Below are 17,987 nucleotides of genomic sequence, written 5' to 3'. Positions count from 1 at the left end.
GGGCCGGGGAGCGGGTCGCAGCGGGCGCGAGGTCGCCGGGCGAGCAGAGCAGCTCCGAGCGCGGGGTGGGCCCCCCGCCGGCCCCAGCTGGTCCACGTGGGTTCACGGAGGCCTCGCGTCAAGGACCGATCCCGGGCGGCGTGATGGGTGGGCGGCCCGGGGTCCGTGGCCTAGTGGGGGCCGGGAAGGCCCCCTGGGTCTCCGTTCATCCCGCCAACATCTCCCGGTTGAACAAAGTGTTTCTGAGCCGAGGGAACATCGCGCGAGGTTCCGGGTGGAACCTGGCCTTGATATCACCGTGACCCTGGCCTCGGCCTCTTCCTCTGTACAATCAGAGTTTGAATTAGTGAAGCCACTGGGTGACCTCGAAGGCTTTTCAGCTCTGATTTTGCATTTCCTTTCTTTCCTTTCTCCCTTCTTTCCTTTCTTTCCTCCCTTGTGTCGGCACCGTTCAAGGCTCTGGGGGTACAGCAGTGAACAAAATAGAAACACGTCTCTAATCTAGTGAATTTACATTCGAAAGGGAAGGGACAGAGAATAAAGAAAAAGATACATGCATTCGATGGTGATAGGTACTATGGGGAAAAATAAAGCAGAAAAAGGAATAAAGAGGCAAGCAGGTGAAGGAGTGAGCCAGGCTGGCAGCGGGGAGAACATCCCAGGCAGAGGGAACCAGCAAGGCACCCAGTGTAGGTGAAGCAAATGGAGCAAAGGAGACAGAAATAGTGGGTGAGGTCAGAGAGATAAGGGGGCAGAGCAGTCATGTAGGACCTTTGTAAGGAAGTAGGCTTTTCCTCTAGGAGAAATGGGGAGCCTTGGGAAGTTTTTCAGCAGAGGTAAGATATAATCTGATTTTGGCATTTTAAAAGTCTTTCTGGGTGCGTTTTTGGAAATCAGCAGGGAGCAGGATCAAGGGTGGGAGCAAGAGATCATTTAGAGGCAATTAGTGACGTCATGGTTTAGAGCTATGGCTGCTAAGCAAAAGGTTGGTAATCCTTATCCACCAGGCTCTCCTTGGAAACCCTACGGGGCAGTTCTGCTGTGTCCTGTAGGGTCGCTATGAGTCAAAATTGACTCAACAGCAATGGGTTTGGGTTTTTTTTTTTTTTTGGCATTGTCTAGGTGAATGATGGTGGCTTGGGCCAGAATACAGGCAGTAGAGGTAGTAAGAGGTAGTTGAAATCTGGATGTATTTTGAAGATAGAGCCAACAGCATTTACTGGTGGATTGTTTGAAAGTGTGAGAAGAGAAGTTGTGAGTGACATCAAGGTTTTTTCGTTGTTGTTAGTTGCCATTGAGTTAGCTCCGACTCATGGCCACCCTATGTATAACAATGAAACACTGCCCGTTTCTGTACCCTTTTCATGACTGTTGGTATGTTGAGTCCATTGTTGCAGCCACTGTGTCGATTCACCTCAGAGGGTTTCCCTCATTTTCACTGACACTGTTCACATTTTCGCTAACCTCGTTTTTGTTGATCAAGGTTTTTAGCTCCAGCTACACTCAGGATTTTATCAGATGGCCATTGATTGAGGAGACTGACACTGCAGGAAGATCAGGTTTGTGGAGGATGATCAGGAGTTTCAATTTTGATGTGCTAATTTTGAGATGTTTGTGTGTTCGTATGTATATGTGATATATGTATATATAAAATATGTTACATATATATTACTCTGAATTTCTGTAACTTAGACTTCTCCTCTGAACTACACTGCCAGCTTGACCTTAATATATATTGTGTTTTGTAAGTGTGGAGCCCTGGTGGCGCAATGGTTAAGAGCTTGGCCACTAACCAAAAGGTCAGCAATTCAAATTCACCAGCCGCTCCTTGGAAACCCTATGGGGCAGTTCTACTCTGTCCTGTAGGGTCACTCTGAGTCAGAATCCACCTGACAGCAATAGGCTTGGATTTTTAAAATTATAAATATATAATGTGTGTAACATGTAACATATGTTACATATATACACGTGACACATACATATGTGTGTATATATATGTGTGCGTATGTATATATATATGCACACACAGAGTAAGGTTGAGTTGGAGTCCTGTGTGGTACAAATGATCAACGTGCTCTGCTGCTAATTGAAAGGTTGGCGGTTCGAGTCCATCCAGAGGTGCCTCAGAAGAAAGCCCTGGCGATCTGCTTCTGAAAACTCAGCCATGAAAACCCTGTGGAGCACAGTTTTGCTCTGACACCCATGGGGTCAAAGTGAGCTGATGTCGACTCCATGGCAACTAGTTACCGTTCAGCTGCAGTGTAGCTCAGTGGGGAGGCCTGTGTGAGACAGTTGGACTCCTCCGTGTAGAGCTGGCGTTCAGACCAATGAGACTGGGTGGGATCACGGGGAGTGAGAGTGGGTGGGAAGGAAGTGTAGAGGTGCTCAGAGGTCAAGCATGTGAGGAGGTGGGAGAAAAGGCAGGAGCACATGTATCCTGGACGCCAAGTGAAGAAGGCACATCCAGGGAGAAGAGGGGTTGTCTGCGTCAGATGCTCCTGTGAGGCCAGCTAGATAAGGACGAAGTTGGCCGTGGGGTTTGGCTGGCACGTGTCACTGTGCGTGCCGCTGGTGATCTTTTCCGCAGAGCAGCTGGGGTGAAGGCTGATGGGAGAAGGCATAAGGAGAATGAGGTGATTGAGAGACAGTGCAAGGAAACAACGCTTGAGGGTTTCACTGCAGAAGAGAGCTGAGAAATGGGGTATACGTGGGGGGCATGGAGTGGGGAGTTATGATGTGGGAAGTTGGAATTGATTCATTAGAAAGGTGGTGGAGGTGAGGGGAGAATTACTTGGTTTGAGGCCCTGAGCAGGTTGGAGGGGATGGGACCCAGTGCACCAGTTGAGGGATTGGCCTCAAGGGAGTGTGGTCATGTGTCCATTGTCATAGGAGATGGCCATGCTGCTGGGTGGGCAAACTTGTGGTGGAGCTTGTGGGGGCTCTTTTGTTTTCTCAGTGGTCAGGAACCAAGGTCGTGTAGTGAGTTGAAGATGGGGCTGGTGGAAGGAGGTGTTGGGGATTTGAAGAGATTGGGAAGGTCAAAGGGAGGTATTGTCGTTTGGGAAGGTGGCTGGACCAGGGGACTGGAGTGGACCTGAAGATCCCTGTGAGGTTAGTGGTTTTGAATGTAAAGTGAGACCCATTGACCTGGTTGTGTGGTTTTTCCAGGCTTGGAGTTGACAGAGTTGGGCAGGAGTCAGTACTAGAGTTGTGGTTTTGCCAGGCAGGTGCTATGAAGGGGGAGAGGTGCGAGGGAGTGATTATAAGGATGGACCATGGAAATTGGCTGTGGAAATAAGACTACGAGAGGGGTGAGGGACAGTAAGACGCGGTACCATTGGTGGATTGAAGGTGAGGTTGAGGGATTGTAGGATCCCGGGGTACCCACAGTGGGTGGGCTGAGAAGATGGGAGTTGGGATTAGTGAGTGGGGCGCTTGGGATTGAGATGACGGTGGACTTGCAGTTATTTTAATGACAGGCTTTAGAGCATGGTCATAGGGGGTGAGGGTCAGTTAGCTGAAGAGTAGAAGCTGGGGTGTGCCAGTGCCATTAATTTAAGTGTGCACATCAGAGCTTTGGGGGTGGCCTGGGTCAGAAAAGAAGCAGAGCCATGTCCTGGGGCAGGCAGTGGGGTTCAGTGCCTTGACTCCTCTGACAGATTTCATAGAGGTTTGTGAGATTGTGGGGGTCCAGGCCCTCTTGGGGTGGGCCACAACCTGTCAGACCACATGAGAGGTGACATTGGTATGCTGGATGAGAGGGCACATCTCAGCAGTGGGGCCTGGGCTGTGTTTTCAGATGAAGCCTTTTTCCTAAGGCAGACTTGTTTTTTAGGGTCCTGTGTAGTTTCTTCTCAGCCCTAGAGATCTGGCGGCACTAGCCAGTGTTTACTGACCTGACCCCATTGGTGATTAAACCCCCCAGCTAGTTAACCCCAGCTAGCCAGCCTCAGCTAGTTAACCCCAGCCAGTCAGCCTCAGCTAGTCAACTTGTCACCCTCAGCTAGTCAGCCTCAGTTAGTTTACCCCAGCTCGTTATCCCTAGCTAGTCAGCCTCAGCTGTGAGCTGGGCCCTCAGCTTTCTGCTGGTGGAGTTGTTCCTTTGCTTTGTCTCACACCCTGGGGTGAGTCTCTTAACATGAGTTTCTCCTGCTTTTGTTGTAGACATTACAGGAAAGTATAAGGAAAAATATAAACCTTCTTTTAATCCATCCCCTAAAATGCTAGCATATTTCCCTCTTGTCTTCTCCTTTGTTCATATTTGTATGTAATTTTTCTCTTAAAGCAAGGTTCACTTTGCAGACATGGATCTGTGCCCTGTCTTTTCATGGTGTACTGTAAACATCCCCGAGACAACTAAGTGTTCTCTGAGATCACGTTTTCATTGTTCTGTAGGAACGTTCATTTGCAGGAATGAGCCATTCATCTGCCCAGGCTGCTGTTGTTGGACAATTATGTTGTTTTCAGTTTTTTAATGTTAAAAATAATGCTGCCATTATCACCCTTACATGTAAATCTCTGCCCAGGGTTATTTCATTAGGGTAAACTCCTAGAAGTGGAATTGCTGGGCCAAAGACCTTGACGGATGCTGTAGAATTACCTTTTGGAAGGCTGCACCCGTTTGCGTCCCCTCAGCAGTGCACGACACTGTCCTTGCATCATTGGCTGGCCTACACTGGAAAGGATAGTTGAGAAACATCTTTGATGTAAAAAAAAAAAAAAGACATTTTTTAAACCTATCAGATGCTAAGTAATGTGTGCACAGAGCTAAAAAGGTCAAATAGTACTGTTGTCATTGTGTGCTGTCAAGTTGATTCTGACAGAGTGGAACTGTCCCGTAGGGTTTTCTAGGCTGTAATCTTTATGGGAGCAAATTGCCAGGCCTTTCTCCTGCAGAACTGCTGGGTGAGTTAGAACCATTGACCTTTCAGTTAGCAGCTGAGCGCTTAACCATTGTAGCACCAGGACTCCTTTCAAATAGTACAACAACAGCAGACAGTGTGCCTCCCCAGCCATGCTTCTTAGAGGCAAGTGCAGCCTAACCTTTTAATTATTTCTGCTGGAGTCACTTCCATATTTCTAAAGAATGTGCATATATTGTGGTTTTTTTTGGGAGGGAACTTTCTTACCAATTTTAGGTATAGTCTATTGATTCCCCACTCTAATAGATGTGCCTCAGTTTCCTCATCTGTGAGCCTACCTTACTGGTCACAAGAAGTAAATGAGTTAATATTTATAAAATGTTAGAGCAAGTTCTGGTGGCTCAGTGGTAGAATTCTCGCTTTCCATGGGGGAGATCTGGGTTCGATTCTCAGCCAGTGTACCTCAAGTGTAGCCACCACCCATCTGTCCGTGGAGGGTTGCATGTTGCTATGATGCTGAACAGATTTCAGTGAAGCTTGCAGACTAAGATAGATTAGGAAGAAAGGCCTGGCAATCTACTTCCAAAAATTGGCCATTGAAAACCCTATGGATCACAACAGTCTCGTCTGCAACTGATCATGGGGATGGCGTAGGACTTGGCAGTGTTTTGTTCTGTTCTGCGTAGGGTCACCATAAGCTGGGTGGACTTGGCAGCAGCTAACAACAGTGGATGGGAAGTTGTATCTCATGCGATTTGCATTTCTGTAATGGCTAATGATGTTGGGGATCTTTGCGTGTACTTATTGTTTGTAGATCTCTGGAGACATGTTCGGTCACATGCATTGCAATCGGGTTATTTTATTGTTGTAACAGTTCATTATAATATTCTGGATACCAAACCCTTGTCAGATATATGATTTACAAATATTTTCTCCCATCTTGTGGCTTTTCTTTTTACTTCCTTGCTGGCATGGTTTGTTGCACTAACATTTTTAACTTTGACAAAATTGAATTTATCTGCTTTTCTTTTATCCCCTGTGCTTTTGGTGGCATATCTAAGAAACCATTTGCCTAACTCAAGGTCATGAGAATTTACTGCTCTGTTTTTGTCTAAGAGTTTTATAGTTTTAGCTCTTTCATTTAGGTTTATGATCCATTTTCAATAAATTTTTGTGTATGGTGTGAGGAAGGGGTTCAGCCTCATTCTTTTGCATGTGGATGTCCAGTTGTCCCAGCAAATTTGTTGAAACACTGTTCTTTCCCCCATTTATGGATCTTGCACCTCTGTCAAAAAGCACCTGACCATAGATGTAACTAAGTATTATTTTCTATAACATACATTCAGTGTCTCAATGTTATGAGTCCACATCTCTTAGAAATATTAAAAGAAACCTTTCTATACTATAAAAAAGCCCTTTTTCTCCTCTTTTTTAGCAAATAGACTTAGTGATTAAACCTTTTGATGCTAAGATACAGAATAAATATAGATTGAACTGAACTTTGATAGTAACTGGTATGTAAATATTTGCTAAACTTCTTATTTCTCTAACAAGGTAATTGGCTGGCACAGTCCTCTGTCAACAATATCTCACTCTTGCAAGATTTCCTATTATACAGCTAATTGAAATCTGTAGCCTCTGGCTTGGGGTGCTTCTTTTAGATGAGGCTTAACTGAAGAATATGGAACTTGAAATTTACTGATTCCGTAATGGTAATATCTTTCTTTCAATATGCTATAATCAATTACAGTCCCACATTGACCCAAGTGGAAGGGAAGGGCCCCCTTATGCTGGCCCTTGTGTCCTTTTTGGCATGGCCCCATTTGGTTGTTTCCTTGGTTTCTGGCACAGCCTGATGTTCCGGGTTAACCTTCTACTTTCCTCACCTCTGATGGGGAACCATAAGGAACTCAGGTTCCTTTTTTTTTTTTTTTGGATAATATTTTATTGAGTTTTTGGTGAAAGTTTACACGCAAGTCGGGTTCCCATTTGACAGTTTCCACACAAATTGTTCAGTGACATTAGTTACACTTATCACAGTGCGTCAGCATTCTCTTTAATTGTGTTTGTTTCCTTTCCTGTACTTAGTTTCCCTGCCTTCTTATCTTTGCTTTTGAGTAATTGTTGACCTTTTGGTCTCAAACCGATAGTTTTTAAGTAGGGCACTGATCTAATGGGTAATATCCTTTATTTTGTGTGCCACTGTGCTGTTTCGCTAAAAGGTGATCTCAGGGAAAGGCTTGCTTCTAGGTTTAAAGAGTATCTCAGGGTGATAGTCTCAAGGAGTCCTTTATTCTCTACTGTTCTAGTTTGTCTGGCCTTTTTTTTTTTCTTTTTTTAATAAGAATTTGAGTTTTGCTCCATATTTTTCTCCCACTTGATCCAGGACCAACTATTGTGACCTTGGTCAGGATGGTCAGTGGTGTTAACCAGGTACCATCTAGTTGTTCTGATCTCAGGGTAGATGAGATTGTAGCTTGGGGTAGATTCGCTTCTTCTCTGCAGTTTTGGTTACCTTCTTACTCTTTTGCTCCTGGTGAGTAGAGACCTGTAATTGTATCTTAGATGGCCATTTGCAAGCTTTTAAGACCCCACATGCAACTCACTTCATTAGGATGCAGATCATGAACTTTGTGAACTATATTATATTAGTTGACTGAGTTGTCCCAGGAGACTAAGGTCATAAGCCTTCAAACCCAGAAAACCAATCTGTTAAGGTATTTGGTTATGTGTGAGGGGTATCTGTAATTGTGTACTCTGTGAATATATGTGGAAACCCTGGTGGCATAGTGTTTAAGTGCTATGGCTGCTAACCGAATGGTCAGTGTTTCAAATCCACCAGGCGCTCCTTGGAAACTCTCTGGGGCAGTTCTACTCTGTCCTATAGGGTCTCTGTGAGTTGGAATTGACTCAGCGACAACAGGTTTGGTTTTTTTGGTTTTATGAATATATGCCTGCACACACATATCTTTACTTACATGTATATATCGTTACTTCGGTCTCTGCACACATATGTATACACCCGTAACTACCCATACACCTGTATGCCTCTGTTTGTTGACATATGTTTGAAATGTTTTTATTAAAAATAGGTACTGAAAAACAGTCTGTGTATGTTTGCATGTCTTGTTGTTGTTGGGTGCCGTCCAGTCGATTTTTGACTCACAGTGACACTATATGATAAAAAAGTACTGAAAAATAGGTACTGAAAAACAGTCTGTGTATGTTTGCATGTCTTATTGTTGTTGGGTGCCGTCCAGTCGACTTTTGACTCACAGTGACACTATATGATAGAGTACAACTGTCCCATAGGGTTTCCTAGGCTGTAATCTTTATGGGATCAGATCACCAGGTGTTTTCTCCTGTGGAAGTGCTGGTGGCTTCGAACCACTGACCTTTTGGTTAGCAGCTGAGCACTTAACTGTTGCTCTACCAGGACCCCTTATGTTTGCATGACTAGGAATTAAATTATTGTTGCTCAGCTCCAAAAGCACCTTTTGTCCTCTGCTTCCTGATACTCATGTGTAGTTTCTGGGACTCTGCAAAACACTTTTGTTTCCAGCTCCTTCTTAGGTTCCACCGAAAGGAGGCAGTAAAGGGAGACTAAGGAGCTCTGGTGGCACAATGTTTAAACACTCTGCAGCTGACCAAAGGTCAGTGGTTTGAGCCCACCCAGCAGCTCCATGGGAGAAAGCTCGGTGATCCGCTCCCGCAAAGATTACAGCCTAGAAAACCCTATGGGGCAGTTCTACTGTCACATGGGGTCACTGTGAGTCAGGATCAACTGGACGGCACCCAACAACAACAGAGGGAGACTAGAATTTGGGATTGGAGTGGGTGTTGAAGTAGTGGGCCACTTCCTTCCTGGAAGAGCCCCATCGCACCCTCAGGGGCACAACAGCAGCCGTGCTCTCTTCAGCGTTCTGGGGCTTTCCCCCGCCGCCCTCCTCCAGGGCTCTAGACTCTGGTTCCTCAACCATTTCTCTGGATTCCTGTTCCCAGGGGTCAGAGCTTTTCCAGTGTTCAGAATACTGTGTTAACTCAGTGCCCCCAATTCTGCGGAATAAAGTATTTGCGTTAAAATGACTGCTGGTGTGGTTTCTGTCTTCCTCATCGGCACCTGCCTAATACAGCAGGTGCTGGGCTTTTTGTTTGTAGGTTTGCATCTGTAAAATTGATAGATAAATTATTTAGAAGTCCCATTGCTGGGACAAAGGGCATTTGCATTTTTTACTTGTAATAACTATTGCCCTCCAAAAAGTTTGCTTTAGCGTATACTTTCAACAGTTTTATGATAGTGCTTCGCCTGTACCTTTGCTAGCAGTGGGTATTATCAGTCTTAAATCTTTGTCTGTCCTTCCCCAAGAGTAAAGACAAAATTTATCCATAACAAATTATGGGTAACATTGAGAAGAATGGGAATTCCAGAACACTTAATTGTGCTTATGTGGAACTTGTATGTAGAAAGGGGATACTACATGGTTTAAAATCAGGAAAGGTGTGCATCAGGGTTGTATCCTTTCACCATACTTATTCAGTCTGTGTGCTGAGCAAATCATCTGAGAAGCTGGACCATATGAAGAAAACACAGCATCAGGATTGAGGAAGACTCATTCACAGCCTGAGATATACAGATGACACAGCCTTGCTTGCTGAAAGCAAAGAAGACTTCAAGTGCTTACTGATGAAGATCAAAGACCACATACAGCCTTCAGTATGGATTATACCTCAACACAAGGAAAACAGAGATTCTCACAACTGGATCAATAAACATCATGATAAACAGAGAAAAGGTGGAAGTTGTCAAGGATTTCATTTTACTTGGATTCACAATAAACACCCTTGGAAGCAGCAGTTGGAAATCAAATGACATATTGCATTGGGCAAATCTGCTGCAAAAGACTTCTTTAAAGTGTTAAACACAAAGATATCCCCTTGAGGGCTAAGGTACACCTGACCTAAGCCATGGTGTTTTCAGTCACTTCATATGTATGCAAAAGCTGAACAGTGAATAAGGAAGACCAAAGAAGAATTGATGCCTTGCAATTATGGTGTTCACGAAGAATATTGAATATACCATAGACTGCCTGAAGAATGAACAAATTTGTCTTGGAAGAAGTACAGCCAGAATGCTTCTTAGAAGCAAGGATGGTGATACTTCGTCTCAAGTACTTTGAACATGTTATCAGGAGGGACCAGTCCCTGGAGAAGCATGTCATGCTTGTAAGGTAGAGGGTCAGGGAATAAAAGGAAGACCCTCAACGAGATAGACTGACACAGTGGCTACACCAGTGACTGCAACATAGCAACAATTGTGAGGATGGCGCAGGACCGGGCAGTGTTTCATTCTGTTGTACATAGGGGCGCTATTAGTCAGAATCGACTCAGTGCACCTAACAAAAACACCCGAGAGTTATTTTCATTTGCATTACTTTACTTATTAGATAGGATGAATTTTTTTTAATGTTTATCAGATATAAATTTTCTCCTGTAAATTACCTGATCATCCTTTGCATATTAAAAAAATTTTTTTCTTATTGTAAGGGCTCTTTATGTATTATGGATATTAACTTATTCTCATATTTGTTACAACTTGTTTTTGGTCTTTTAACAGTTCATGACTTCTTTCTTTTGCCGTACTGGAGTTGTCTCTAGAATGTATCCCAATAAGAACTGTAATAATGGTGTGGCGGGGGCATCTGACCTCCTCTAACTTCACAAGGGGGAAGGAGAATCAAGATCAACAGCCCAAGGCATACTCTTACGAGGAAAGATCAGACATGCCTCCACCCTCCAACCCTTTTACCGATTCAGACACCAACCGTCCCTCCCAGGGCAGTCTACTTCTCTGCTGGGTTCAATAATGTGTTACAGTGGCCACACAGAACTCACAGAAATAAAATTATGGGGTGTATTAGGGAAGTAACAGGTTATAATTCAGGTTCAGGAATGCTCAGGGTACAGTTCTTCCATTAGGACAGCCTCTTCTCAGCCATGCCTGCAGGCATGCCTCTCTCCGGCCCCTTGCACTTTGCCTTGCTTGGACCAAGTGTTAAAAGCTCTTTTAGCTGTGCTGATAGTGCCTGGAGGCCCTAGTAAGCCTCAGCCCGAAGATACTCAGCTCTCGTACTTCATGGGTTGGTGGGTCTAGCACCACTGCCAAGTGCCCAAAGCCACCCCACTCTGCCCAAAGGCACTCAACTCTCTCCCTCCATAGGTCGGCACACCCACTGTAACTGCCTTGCTCCATAAGCCAGGAAGCCCACTGCATTGTCCCCTGCTGGTGTCCTGGTTTAGCTGCCTATGTTGCCGCGATTTTTCTGCCACTGCTTCTCGCCATCTCTTGCCATCTCTGGTGTTACCGCTCTCTCTCTTTCTGTCTCCTTGATCTGGAAGGTCTCAGCGCAGTGATCCTGGGTCCAATGGTAGTAGGTGCCTCCACTGCTGTGAGATTGTCCACTCTTTTAAGCCTAGCAGGATGGCAAAACTGATCAGCCTCCTCTTTAGGGTTCTATACACTTTATTTGCGTGGTCCCACATGCACAACAGTGCCATATCCCTTATTTACATTATTAGTAAGCTATCCAATGCCCTTGGTGGGCCACAAGCACCTCATTTGCATAGCCCTCACTCAGTCATTTCGTAGGAGTTACAAAGACTGTGGCTAGAAGGACCGTATTAAGTAATTCACTGCACCACAGGCCATCCCCTGGCTTTTCTAGCCATGGTTCCTTCATACTTGAAGGAATAACTTCCCCCTTCCCAATCATTTTACCAGTCCAAAATTGTCATTAACAGTTAGTCCTTAAGTAGAGCAAAGAGTCCTCAGAGTGCCAGCCATTCAGGTCTGCTGTAGGTATCCATCCATCTAATCTGGTAGGGTTCTGCAAAAGTTGTCTTGTCTTCACCCTTTCTGGCCTCTGATAAAATTTAGCTCAGAGAAGATTATTCCCTAGCTCTGAGCCTCATGAGATATCAGCATAGCAAAACCTTTAAGGGACTTTAGGTTTGGCCACTGTTTGGCTGCTGTACTCCAGTCCAGCAGTGTCTCCTCCTTGAGAACTTACAGTTAAGCATTCCTCTCTAGGGTAACTTGAGATAACTCCTTTCTCTGGGCGGTGATGCTGCTTATTTGATAGATGGTTTTAATCTGCTTTAAACTGTTTTCAATTTTAGAATTAGCTACTCAAAAATTAATGCAATTTTCATGATTCAGAGATTAAAATTGTGTAGAAGTCTTGGTTTTACTTCTCTCCCCTTCTACCCAGTTACTTTCCCGCCCCCATAGGTAATGACTGTTACTCGTTTCTTGTTTTATCTTCCAGATTTCCTCTTTGCAGATACAAGAAGATCCTTACATACACACACGTTTTTCTTATTCTCCTCTCCTTCCTTACACAGCGGATAGCATGGTCGATGAACTGCCCTGCCTCTTACACTTTCCATTTAACAATGTATTTTGGAGATCTCTCCATATCAGTTTATAGAAATCTCTATCCTTGTTGCCACAACTACTACTGCTAATTAATTAAATATTTACCGCTGCATAAGGCTCCACAGCTACTTAAGGCTCTGTTATGTGGATGTGCCACGGTTTATTCCATCTACCTCCTATTGCCAGACCCTTGGGTCCTTTCTGGTCTTTTGTTATTATAGGTGCACCTGGAGGTACCTTGTGCAGGTGTACCTGGAGGGTGGATCCCTGAAAGGGGGGATGTGGGTCAAAGAATAAATACATCACATTGAGTTAGGGGGTGCCAAGTTCACCTCTGTGGGATTTGCTCTCTTGCTAAGGAGATACGGAAGCTTTCCCAAAAGAAACTGTTGTAAAATTTTGGATTTTTGATCATCTGGGAGGTGAGATTAGTAGTTTTTCTAGTTTCTCCTGCATGCTTTCTTACTATGATTGAAATCAGGCACCTTTTCATATTTTAAGGGTCTTTTTAGTCTGTGAATTTTTTGTTTATGTACTTTGCCTATTTCTCTACTAGGTTTTACATCTCTTTCTAGTAGCTCTTTTGATATTAAGGAGTTTAGCTCCTTGTGATATGAGTTGCATTTTCCCCAGTTTTTCACTTGGGTTTGTGCTTTGCTTACAATGTGTCTTGCCATGAGAAGGTTTATGATTTTGTGAAGTAGAGTATGTCCATTTTTTCTTTCATGGCTTCTAAATATGAGTCATAGTTAGAAAGACCTTCCCCACTTCAAGGTTATAAAGGAATTCACCCATGTGTTATTCAGTTACTTGTTTTTTAAATTCAGATCTTTGATTTGGAATTTGCTCTGAGGTATCTTTTTCCAAATGGTTTCCCAGTTGTCTCACAACCATTTATTAGAAAGCCTGTGTTTAGCCAAAACCAAACTTGTCATTGTCCAGTCGATTCTGACTCATAGCAACCTTATAGGACAGAGTTGAACTGCCCTTTAGAGTTTCTAAGTCTGTAAATCTTTGCAGAAGTAGACTGCCACATCTTTCTCCCACATACTTAGCCAACTGGTCTTAAATTCCATCTTTTACAAATTTGCATATATATATTTATATATATATTGTTTAGTCTTTTTTACTGAATTTTCTCTTGCAATGGTGTATGTATTTTTCAACACTACACTCTTCATATTGAGGCCTTATAGTATGTCTTAAAATGTCATTGTTCTTCAAAGTCTCTGATCTTTCTGCTTTTGCTTATTGTATGCTGTATTAAGTATCGCTTGCATTCCTAAGTCCAAAAGTTACTACTTATGGACTATAAGGATTATCTCAAACTTGGATAAGTGGTTGTAAAGATTCTTTGGTTCCTCAGCAACAAGGTATACTTTCCCAAGAAGAATGATCAAATGAGTAGGTATTCCAGGCAGTTGACCAGAAAGATCCACATCACACAGGACAAGGTTTGAACTTTGCAGAGTCTACAGGAGCAACGTATTCACCAGTCATACCTCAGGGTGATAGCTCGGGCCAAAATGTGTCACAGAGGTGTGGGGGCACTTATTTTACCAGGTGACCTGGGGCATGGATGTTGTAAACCCCATACTTGTGATCAGTGAAGGGAAGGGAAAAAGAAGGGTGTCCATGTTTTCTGAGATGCCCTTTTATTTCTTTTATAATAGAAGAGTGTCCCCGCTCTGTTTAAAAATATTAAATGGCCTAAGATCTTTCAAGGAGCCCTGGTGGTGCAATGGTTAAGCACTCAGCTACTAACTGAAAGGTTAGCAGTTCAAACCCACCCAGCAGCTCCAAGGACAAAAGGCCTGGTGATCTGCTCCCATAAAGAGTATAGCCTAGGAAACCCTATGGGGCAGTTCTACGCTGTCAGCTGGGGTCACCGTGAGTCAGAATTGACTCAATGGCACACAACAACAAGACCTTTTATTTCCTAAGTGTTTAGCAGTTTACTTTCTCTGTTGCAGGCAGGATGGCAAAACAGAAGAGAAAGATTTCCAAAGCCACTGAAAAAAAGAACAAAAAATTGAAGAAGGCATCAGCAAAAGAGGTACTGCTCATGCCTGGAACCGCGTCAGATGAAAAGGAAGTGCACCTAGAGGTAAGGTGGAACTGCCATCTGCTCTGTTCCTGGGTCTGCAGGTCGGTGGCTGGCCTGCTGTCTGCCCTCTCCCCAGAGTCTGGGGGTCGGGTGTGGCTGAGGCTGTGCTCTTTGGAGGATTCCTGAGCAGAGGAGGGAGCACGTTTCAGCTGCACATACTTGTTGAGTGCCCTGGAGTTGATTTCAACTCCTGGCAACCCCATGTGACAGAGTAGAACTACCCTATAAGGTTTTCTTGGCCGTAAATTTTTAACAGAAGCAGATCTCCAGGCCTTCCTCCTGAGGAGCAGCAGGTGGGTTCAAGCTGCTAACCTTTTGGTTAACAGCCGAGTGCTTAACCATTGTGCCTCCTAAAAGCACATGCAGGACAGATGTGATGCTCAGTCAATTTTAAGTTGGAACACCATTGCTGCCCTTCTTCAGCCACCAGATCTGTAGACCTCTGTCTTGGCTGTCCTGTTTTAAAGGGGTTTTGGTGGAATAGGTGGGTCCACTGAAGCCAGCCAGGACAGTGAAGGGCCAGGAGCAGTCCTCTTGAGCAGAGGTCTGAGGAGCTGCGTGGAGTTGAGCCTGTGGAGAAAAGACACACTATTCTCAAGATGACACATAGGCTTTTATTTTAGATAAATTGCATCTTAAAATCCTCATGTCCAGCAGAAGATCGAGAGGTTGAAAATAGACTATTAACATCACTTTGTAAACTATATGCGATAGCTTTTTGATTTGACACCTACCATTGTTCATTTAAAAAAAAAAAGTGAACAATCTCTTTTCCTAATGTTAGCCCATTTTATGCTTGAATGTATTTTATTGTTCATCCTACAGTGCTGTCTGTCACAAAAATATGTATATAAATTCATTTTTGAAAACTTAAAAATTTTCTGTTACTGCAAGGTTCTGAGTGTTGAAATTTTTTTTTCCATATTGAGCTGTCTTGATAATTGGTAGTGGTAGGCATAATGTATTACAGATGAGACAAACGAATCAACATAAAAGTAAATTGGATTAGACATGCCTCCTTAACACAGTGGAGGGCTGTTCGTGTTTTGTGGTCACTCCTGCATCTGTGGGTGGTGTCCTCACTGCTCAGAGGAGACAGCCTCAGTGCTGGCTTTGCTCCGCTCTGGCTTCTCCACACAAGCGCCAAGCCACTGATGCCCATAACTGAGTAAATGGAATGCGAGAGTCGTGTGGTGGCCATATTGCGTAATTCCTTGAACTCTGAAATCATGTGTGGTTTTTGGCACACATCATCAAAAAAAAAAATTTTTTTTTCTAAATTTGATTTTGTTGTTGCTATTGAGAATACATCAGAACGTACACCAGTTCAACCGTTTTCTACGTGTAGAACTCAGCGACATTGATTACATTCTTCAAGGTGTGTGACCGTTCTCACCCTCATTGTCTGAGTTGTTCCTCCCCCATTAACATAAACTCACTGCACCCTAAGGTTCCTATCTAATCTTCCGAGTTGCTGTTGTCAATTTGATCTCATATAGTTTTTAAAAGAGCACAATGCTCAAGGCCAACCTTTTTTACTAGTTAAGCTAAACTATTGGTCGGTTTTAAGATGACTTCAGGGGATATTTTTGGATTAAGGTTTGGAGATTGTCTCAGGGCAGTAGTTTCCCCCTCCCTCTGGCCTCTGCTAACCACTAATAAACTTTGGTCTCTACATTGCCTTTTCTTGTCTTTTTATAAGTGAGGTCGTACAGTATTTGGCCTTTTGTGATTGGCTTATCTCACTCAGCATAATGTCTTCAAGCTCCATCCATACTATAGGTTGCATCAAGATTTCATTTCTCCTCCTGGCTGAGTAGTATTTCACTGTATGCATGTACCATATTTTGTTTATCCATTGATCTGTTGATGGGCATTTCGGTTGCTTCCACCTTGTGGCTGTTGTGACTAGTGCCGCAATGAACATTGGTGTACAAGTCTCTTTTTGAGCCTCTGCTTTCAAGTGTTTTGGGTATATACCTACGAGTGGAATTGCTGGGTCATATGATAGTTCTATTTTTAGTTTTTTGAGGAATCGAAAATAATTTTTAACAATCTACCATTAAATAACAACCTGATGTGGTCCTTCTTCAGTTTTTTAAAGGAGGAATTGGAAACCCCTTGACCTGTTTGAAGACTGGCTGCTGGCTCACGACACTCACTCACTTTTACAACCTACCATTAGGTTTCAGGGGCCCCCTGCTCTGGTCCCCTGAGGTGGTTATGTCCTGGCCAGTGTGCCTCATGAGACTGGGGTGGTAGCAGGTAAAGCAGGAACCATGGTGCAGAGGGAGGAGGGAAAGAGAGCCCATGATGACTCCGTGACTCCAAGCCACTGGACAGCAAGGCCCTCTCAGTCTTTTCTTAGCGCAGTGGGGAGCAGGAGGCTGTGTGGGGGTCAGACTCTGGAAGGCCTCCCCTAGACTGACGTGCCTGGGTGTGTGTACTCCAGTCTTATGATTGCAGGTCCAATCGCTGCAACATCTCATGGGGGGCCCTTTGTATGCTCATATCTGGCTGGTTTTCAGGAGCCAGGAGGAGGAACAGTGGGCAGGTAGAGCAGGTTGGGACATGTGCAGAGAGGAGGGTCTCAGCTGCTGCCACCACCCCAGGGATGGAGAAGGAAGCCAGCAGTACCCAACGCCTCTGGCCTGTCCTCCATCTGTCCCTTTCCTTGGAGTCTCCTTGGCCAACCTGTTTGCGCACCAGGCACCTTCACTCCTCAGTGGGGCACACGGTCCTCAGGATTATGCTGTGTTTTCTTCGGGAGAGGGCAGTGGGGCCTTGTTGGTCCACTCTGCTCTGTGGAGAGGTCTTGGGGTTTCTGCTGCATCCCCATTGGGAGAGGCCACTGCAGCTTTTCGGGCCACTGGCTGCGAGAGGCCGCTCTAGATTCTGGCCCTTCACAAGAGACCGCATACTCTGTTCTCACGCTTTCTGCCATCTGACCTCCAGGTGTGCTTGTTCTTCTGGGTTCCGGGTTCCAGATGGAAACTTGTTCCTTAGAGCCACTGGAGCTCTTGGTCCGCGGCCCAGTCACCGCATCCTCCCAGAACCTCAGCCTCAGACAATTTCCCGGTACCATTTCCATTGACACTTCCTGCTCTAATTTCTTTAAAGTGTCCCTTGGTGGCTGTCACTTTGGTCACAGGAATCTGAGCTTTCCTCTCTAAGGGCCTCTTGCCCAGTCTCCACAGGCGGGGACTCACAAGTGTGGGGCAAACCTTGGCACTGGCTGAACTTTGTGCCCAAACGAGGTGATTATGTTCTTTATTGTTTGTTTAAGACCAAGTAATTTTTAAAAAGTATGCAGTTGTTTTTCATTATTAAAGTGCATGCTGCTTAAAAGAAATTTGGAAAATAAAGAATAGAAGAAACAAGTAGCCGTTTTTGACCTGTTTGCTTCTAGTCCCTCTGATGCACAGGTTTGTCTAGTTTGGAAGACAGCACTGGTCCTGGACAACCTACCCGCACCTTTGCTTGGTTTTCTGCCCTCAGATGTTCTGGGGGGAGGCGCAGGCTCTCCCAGGTGAGCCCCAGGGAGCAGGCCCTTCAGCTGTGGGAGGATACAGCACCAGATGGG

General features: G+C 44.5%; 1 protein-coding gene across 5 annotated transcripts in view; it reads left to right on the top strand.

Moving 5' to 3' along the window:
* C12H7orf50 (chromosome 12 C7orf50 homolog) overlaps positions 1–17,987 on the top strand; it is a 120,557-nt gene that overhangs the window by 158 nt on the left and 102,412 nt on the right. For 2 of the 5 annotated variants that reach the window (XM_064295945.1, XM_023555901.2), the window contains exons 1-2: positions 73–1,559; positions 14,271–14,404. In XM_064295945.1, the coding sequence (XP_064152015.1) occupies positions 1,313–1,559; positions 14,271–14,404 (381 nt within the window). In that variant the 5' untranslated portion in view covers positions 73–1,312. Of the gene's footprint in view, positions 1–72; positions 1,560–14,270; positions 14,405–17,987 lie in introns of those variants that run through there. The other 3 variants (XM_064295946.1, XM_023555902.2, XM_023555903.2) reach the window with 3 other exon arrangements.

This window comes from Loxodonta africana, chromosome 12 (assembly GCF_030014295.1).
Source record: "Loxodonta africana isolate mLoxAfr1 chromosome 12, mLoxAfr1.hap2, whole genome shotgun sequence".
In the NCBI taxonomy this organism is placed as follows: Eukaryota; Metazoa; Chordata; class Mammalia; order Proboscidea; family Elephantidae; genus Loxodonta; species Loxodonta africana.
This window is presented reverse-complemented; position numbering and strand designations above follow the sequence as displayed.